Source organism: Brassica oleracea, chromosome C7, assembly GCF_000695525.1.
Source record: "Brassica oleracea var. oleracea cultivar TO1000 chromosome C7, BOL, whole genome shotgun sequence".
Lineage (NCBI taxonomy): Eukaryota > Viridiplantae > Streptophyta > Magnoliopsida > Brassicales > Brassicaceae > Brassica > Brassica oleracea.
The window spans coordinates 41,271,031-41,277,584 of NC_027754.1; the positions used below are offsets into that span (position 1 = coordinate 41,271,031).

The 6,554-nt window shown below is 34.3% G+C and overlaps 2 protein-coding genes across 3 annotated transcripts; one reads left to right on the forward strand and one right to left on the reverse strand.

Annotated features, from left to right (window-relative positions):
- The first annotated feature begins 1,264 nt into the window (after positions 1-1,264).
- Positions 1,265-2,468, forward strand: LOC106305278 (floral homeotic protein AGAMOUS-like). 2 transcript variants are annotated; one of them, XM_013741661.1, is made up of 6 exons: positions 1,265-1,457; positions 1,538-1,637; positions 1,750-1,791; positions 1,868-1,918; positions 2,044-2,234; positions 2,325-2,468. In XM_013741661.1, exons 1-6 carry the CDS (start codon positions 1,348-1,350, stop codon positions 2,326-2,328), a joined length of 498 nt encoding a protein of 165 aa, XP_013597115.1. In that variant the 5' UTR covers positions 1,265-1,347; the 3' UTR covers positions 2,329-2,468. The 2 variants fall into 2 exon arrangements, with proteins under 2 accessions (XP_013597115.1, XP_013597116.1); XM_013741662.1 differs by having other exon boundaries at positions 1,877-1,918.
- Positions 2,469-3,189: 721 nt separating this feature from the next.
- Positions 3,190-4,955, reverse strand: LOC106303597 (GDSL esterase/lipase At4g18970). The gene is made up of 5 exons (XM_013739881.1): positions 4,561-4,955; positions 4,336-4,460; positions 4,015-4,260; positions 3,661-3,916; positions 3,190-3,572 (listed from the first exon to the last, which is right to left on the reverse strand). The coding sequence occupies exons 1-5, from the start codon at positions 4,790-4,792 to the stop codon at positions 3,349-3,351; spliced, it is 1,083 nt and encodes a 360-aa protein (XP_013595335.1). The 5' UTR covers positions 4,793-4,955; the 3' UTR covers positions 3,190-3,348.
- Positions 4,956-6,554: the final 1,599 nt, after the last annotated feature.

Genomic DNA, 6,554 nt, shown 5'->3' on the forward strand with positions numbered 1-6,554 from the left:
GAATGCCATACGAGTCATCTCAAAGGAGGGAGGAACCGAGAACGGAAAAGACAACACAAAAACTCCAAAAAGATGAAAAACATCCTATTAAACTGACCCTATTAGTTAAATAAATGGCTTCAAATACAGAGTCCCTAATATGTATTTACTACCTTATTTACACAGCAAATAAAATAATTATATTTCAAATAAATCGACACAACTGGTGCATAACATAACCTCATAAAATATAATCCATACAACAAAAACTAATCAAGCATACTTATAACTAAAATAATAGTAATATTAAAAAAAATAGATTGCATATTTTTTTTATAATATGCAATCTATTACAGCTATTTAGATCACATTTTGAATAGTTATTTAGTTTAATATAATAATATTTTATTGTTAACTATATTCCGTACGCTTTTGTATTATTTTGTATTACGTTATAAATATCTAAACATCAATCACAAAATTTCGGTGAGAATTTAATAGCTTATTAATTTATAGTCATTTTTCAAGTTCAACACATAATATACTGAGTACAGAAAAAAACATAAAAATCACTAAGATTTGATCATTATATATTATTTATTTCAGCCAAATGCTTTATTGGGTTTAAAATATAATTTTATATATATTATTTATTTTAGCTTATATTTTACTCTTAATTGGGTATTTATGTTGTGGTTATGGAAGTTGTTATTATATAATAACTTATGAGTTGCATCTAATATCCAGAAATATTGTGTAATTATTGATTCAGATGTATATATTAGCACACTCACACCTAAGAAGAAGATGAACTCTGCACTGTAAGCATTAACAATATTGTAAGCAAAGAGAATTCAATGAATTGCCGTACAACCATATCTTTCACCACCAGTGCATCGTTGACTGGTTTATATCAAATTTAAGCTGTCCAACATGTCAAGATACGGTACTTTAATATTAGTATTTCCGGTTTACACAACTAATAATTAACCGACCTAATAATAAATTTTACTCATAAATGCTTACTTAATATATAATTACAAGTTTGTCTATTTCCTCACTATTAATACTCTTTAAATTCATCCAACTCCAGAAAATTTCTAAAAATGATGTGATGGCACCATGAAAAAAAATACTTATCAATACGCCATGGTATATTTAGTCATCAAATACAATAACATATACAGAATTTAACTAATATGTATATTTTAAAATATAACAATTTATATTAAATATTTACTCTAATTATTTACATAATTTTTAAAATAGCATCCCGCCCGTAGGGTCCTAGTGCTTAATATGTTTCATATGTCTAAGAAGTAAAAGATTAATGATCACTGATTCAATAAATCTGGTACAGATACATTTATGCAATTTATGTTTGGTGTAGATACATTTATGCATTTTCTGTTTCTTGTTTTTAATCCACTTTTTTCATTTAATCTAACACCGGAACTGCGGCAGAAATTAACGCACAGGTAACTTAAGACTACACATACGAAGTCCCCACCCCTAACTTAACTATTTGATATATTAATACTTTTGAAAACTTAATTAGGCGATTGATGGGTGAGACAATAGGGTCAATGTCCCCCAAAGAGCTTAGGAATTTAGAAGGCAGGTTAGACAGAAGTATTAATCGAATCCGATCCAAGAAGGTAATTTTATTTAGTAAATGTTCTCCGAAATCAAACTGTTTCCTACAAAATTATTTATTTATATATTCATGTTTGCTAAATTTATAAATTATTCTTTAAAATGTTTTTGCAGAATGAACTCTTATTCGCTGAAATTGACTACATGCAGAAGCGAGTAAGGCACATCTTATTATTTCCATTGTTAATCTGTATATATATGATAATTTGGCTCATTTCATTTGTAATGAAAGTCTATGCAGGAAGTTGATATGCATAGTGAGAACCAGCTTCGTCGTGCTAAGGTAGATTCAGACTGTGTTGATTTGTTTTAACGTCCTAACGATTCGTTTCTACATATATAACACCAAATTTTTTAAAAAAAATAATGAAATACTAAACAAATATCTATGATATATTTGGTATATAGATAGCTGAAAATGAGAGGAACAATCCAAGTATGAATCTTATGCCAGGAGGATACGAACAGACTATGCAGCCGCCTCAAACGCAATCTCAACCGTTTGATTCACGGAACTATTTCCAAGTCGCTGCATTGCAACTTAACAATCACCATTACTCATCCGCAGGTCGCGAAGACCAAACCGCTCTTCAGTTAGTGTAAGAAAACAAATATTGGTGTTGGATGATCAAAGCCACTCTTCAGCATTGATTTGATCAAAAATTAACTCCGTATCATTTTTTCTGCAGGTAATATTGAGTGGAAGCCTTAAGGGACGAGGAGTGAATAAGAACCAGGGATTGGGCTAAGGAATGAGCAATATAAAGCTAATGCAGTGTCATATATAAATGTGTAATATCTATATTTATATTTCACGAGTGTTGTGTCAGTGATTTCTGTACTTGTTTAGATTGCTTATGGCGGTGTGAAATTCTATCATAAAGACATATTATTAATGTGTATAAGTGTATTTTTAGTTCAAATGTTTACTTTACCAATTCATGCCCTTGTTTTTTTACATGATGGCTCCATATCTACTCTTAAAACCAGCAAATAGTGCTCATTGTCAAGCCTATTTTCCATGCCTTCCTTTACAAGATTTGGAGGGAATGCAACATCTGCCTCCATTGCTAGGAATCTCAACCAGGAGCTGTACTTAGTGATGGTCCATCTATTCTAACTTTTCTGTATTAATTCTCTTGTTTCTTAGAAACCTTTTGAAAACATTTAGTGTCTTATCATTCAACTAGTATACCCTTTACACTTAAATTTTGTACATTTAAAGCGTAACTGAACTAAAAGTTTTAATATTTAACCAAAAATATCATCAAATTACCGTTCCACTCTGGTTTTCAATTCCATTTCAACTTATGTGTAGCTTGAATTTATGGGTCATATATTAGCTTTTAAACATCAAAACACTGGGCTAGGCCCGTTTTCCTCTCATGCGTTTCAAAACAAGAATATTCAAAAGGAAGTTATCATTTTCAACACGTAAATGTGTATTATGACAGAACAACATCCAGTGAAAAGTTAAGTTGGTGCTTGGTTCTTCATAGATCTATGCTAACAAAGATCGTCAAAACATCCCAAATTTTTAATCATACATAAAAAAAAAGAAAAGAAAATTCATGTCATTATATAGAACAATGATACATTAGCTCCACAACACAAACAATTCTTCTGCAACAACAAAAACAAGTATCAAACACAAGCAAAAGATTACATATCTCTCTCTTTCTCTCTTTGTCTGTGTGGAGGAAATTTCATGAGCTAGAGCAAAGCAAGCTGCTGGATATCATAAGGGTGAGCATCAGATGGAGATTCTCTCCTAAAAGATCGACTACCGATCACGATATTCGCTGCTTCTCCCGGATGAAACGCATCCCAGAACACAAACTCATCCCTGTTCAGACATGGAGCTTGACCTGGAAGACAAGTTATCTGTCCATTGTTCCTCCCAACTCCACAACAACCCGCGTTTGTCACCCTAAACCCTGAAACCATTAATGTAAACTAATCAAGAAAATGTTCCAGGCAAATACAAATCCCATCGTGTTACGGTTTAAGAGGTGAGATACTTACCATAGCGAGAAGGATTAGCTACCATGTCTTGGAAGATACCATAAGCATTGATGTAAGTGAACTTAGCATCTGGAGTGTTTTGGTTGAAATGGTCCACCAGAGACACCAGCTTGCTGTTAAAGATCCTGTTTGCTGAGTTGATCCTTTCGTCACAAGTCGTCCCGTCTCTGCTGTTCTGCGCCAGCTCGTTAGGGCTACATCCTATTGCGCCGATACCAATTAGCGCAAACTTCCTCGCTCCATTGTTATACAATATCTACTCCAAACCAAACAAAAAAAAAAAACAGAGGAAACAGAAACATTAGACACAAAAACAGAGGAAACAGAGGATATAGCACGAGTAAATGAACGGACCCTGAGTTGCTCAGTGTAGCGGTTGATAAGGTCGTTGGCAAAGGAATCTGGAGAGTACTGGTTCCCGGTGGAGTAATAGAGAGGCATAAAGTAGTTATTGAGATAGTCGTTACTTCCCAAACCAATCGAGTAGATGCATTTACTTAGGTAATTAGCAGCTTGGTTCTCGTCTCCGAGAATGTCCACCACTTGCGACACAGTGTTCACGTGATTAGCTACTTGCCCTGCAAACGTTATTCTAGCTCCCTGAAACCAAACAATGGAAACACAGTTATGCTTCCTAGTCAAGAAACCTAAACCTAAGTGATATGAATGACTTACCAGCTGACGGCCGGTTTCTTCTCGAACTCCCGCAGCTGCAGAAGCGTAGTTTACTCCTCCTAGGATGTCTTCTCCGCTTGCTTGAGAATATGGTGTAATGTAGTCATCGAAACCAAGAAGCTCAGCTTTTCAACGAAAACAGAACAAGTTAGTTTTGTTTGTTCAGTTACATGTTTTGGAGAGAAAAAAAAAAAAAAAAAAACAAGGGTGTTGTTATAAGATTACTGATGACATCGACGGTTGTTTTTCCATTACAGAATCTGCCGGTTGGACCAAACTGGAAGTCGATACCGTAAGGGAAGTAGTCAGCTCTTGCTAAGGATTGAAGCTGATTGTTGTTTCCACTGTCAACCAAAGAATCACCAAATATGAAGTAACACGGTGCCATTGGTTCACCTCTAGCTACGTTCAAGATCATAGCTACCATCATCATAATCATTACACAAACTCTAGCCATCTCTCTGGAAAAAACCTTATCCGGTAAGAGAGAGAGTGCGTGACGAAGTGGAGAGAGACTGGTTTGAGAACGTGAAGAATGTAAATAGGTGTATATAATAGAGGTCAGAAGAATATGGAGGGAATTACAAAAGAACAAAAAAAAAGAAGAAGTTTTGAGCCTTTGAGGGTTGATGAAGCATTTAATGTCACGCGGTGATAATGTTTGTGTAGATATGTAAAGTAACTCTATAAATATGGATCTAGAAACAGAAAGAGTGTAGCGGAGTTATTAATATTCTGAGTACTCAGGGGCCAACTTGTATGTAATGTGATAAGTCTGTTATTACACTTTGCCAGAAAAAATTAAGAACTTTATCTTAAGAGGTAACCACATGTTTCAATCATTATTGGATTGTTGATGGGTTATTTAAAGTATTAGGAAGTTGATATTTGAAACCAAGATTGAGATGGTGACAATGACTTTTTTTTTTTTTTTTGCTAAAATTTGGTGCAATGGTGACAATGACTTGCTCTTTTGTTTAGCTTGTTTTGCTATGGATGGCAAATTGTAATCAAATCATGAGATGGGAGTGAGGGCCACTTGCATAATCTTGATCATGTATCCTGTGTCCTGGGATTGTGGCTATCTAACGGTTAAGACTTATCATGGTTGGGTTTGAGGGTGAGGTATGGATGTATGTATTAATTGAGGTAGATGGAAGAAACATTAAATGGGAAGAGGAAGAGACACTATGTCATGAAGATGATCATCATGATGTATAAAATATGGTAGTTGAAGTTCATAAATTCGTTGTCTTTGTTCATGCTTCTTGTTCAGTGATAAAGAAACAAAGTAATCACTTTGGGACACAGATTCAAGTTTACTGTACTTAGTAGCCACCAAAAGAATTAACAAAGACGAAATTAGAATAGGGTTGGTAAATAATGAAGATAGAATGGAGAATTTAAAGAATGATAAATGAAGTTGTTGTTATAATGTGACTTTGAAGTTTTGAAGTCAGTGATTCATAAATTTGAAGCATGATCTTGTGGGGTTTTGTGACAGGGTAAGTTAGTTAAGCAGCCACTCTGGATTCTTTACCAAAATAAAGAAACCATTCAAAAAAAAAAAAGATAAGAACAGAAGAAACGATCATGTCTACACCAACCACAGGCAAGTATTTATGAACACTACAAAGCATGAGTGTCATTTAACACTGACAATTCATTTGTTTTATCAAGAAAAAGGATAAGTTTATTAATGTAGATTCTTTCTAGCATCTTCTTGGTGAATTAACAGTTTAGATATCACAATCAGGATTTAAGAGCTTTGGGGTAATGTTTTTCACTAGACTACTCAACTCGTGACACCATCGATAGCAACACTTGCACTTGAGGCATAGGTAGTCATTTTGCTTACTTGAATCACACGATGCCATTGGCTTGTCTTCAAAGCTCCATAAACAGCCTCTTTTTTATATGGCAATCCAGAGAGCTGCCAGTTGAGAGTTGTAAATCATCATGAAATGCTTTATTACCGTTCTATGATGTGCTTTCTTCCCTCACTTTCTTTATCTCCTTCCTACAATAAACAAACAAAAAAACTTACTAACTAATCAATCAAGACAAGAAAACAGAAACAGTTACTCAAGAGACAATTTGGAACCAGACTTTAGTCAAAACTACAAACATTCACTTGTTTAATACAAAACAGCAAATCTACTATTCACAGTGGATCCATGACTTCCGTTAACCTTCCTGTCGTGCTCTTCTGAGAACTT

Bases quoted from the DNA above. Each gene is read 5' to 3' on its own strand.
- LOC106303597 (XM_013739881.1), bottom strand. From the start codon at position 4,792: ATGGCTAGAGTTTGTGTAATGATTATGATGATGGTAGCTATGATCTTG. The intron at 4,261-4,335 runs GTAAGTCATTCA...GTTTGGTTTCAG, and splicing joins AAGAAACCGGCCGTCAGCTG to GGAGCTAGAATAACGTTTGC. The intron at 3,917-4,014 runs GTCCGTTCATTT...GGTTTGGAGTAG, and splicing joins GCTACACTGAGCAACTCAGG to ATATTGTATAACAATGGAGC.
- LOC106305278 (XM_013741661.1), top strand. From the start codon at position 1,348: ATGCAATTTATGTTTGGTGTAGATACATTTATGCATTTTCTGTTTCTT. The intron at 1,638-1,749 runs GTAATTTTATTT...ATGTTTTTGCAG, and splicing joins ATCGAATCCGATCCAAGAAG to AATGAACTCTTATTCGCTGA. The intron at 1,919-2,043 runs GTAGATTCAGAC...TTTGGTATATAG, and splicing joins ACCAGCTTCGTCGTGCTAAG to ATAGCTGAAAATGAGAGGAA.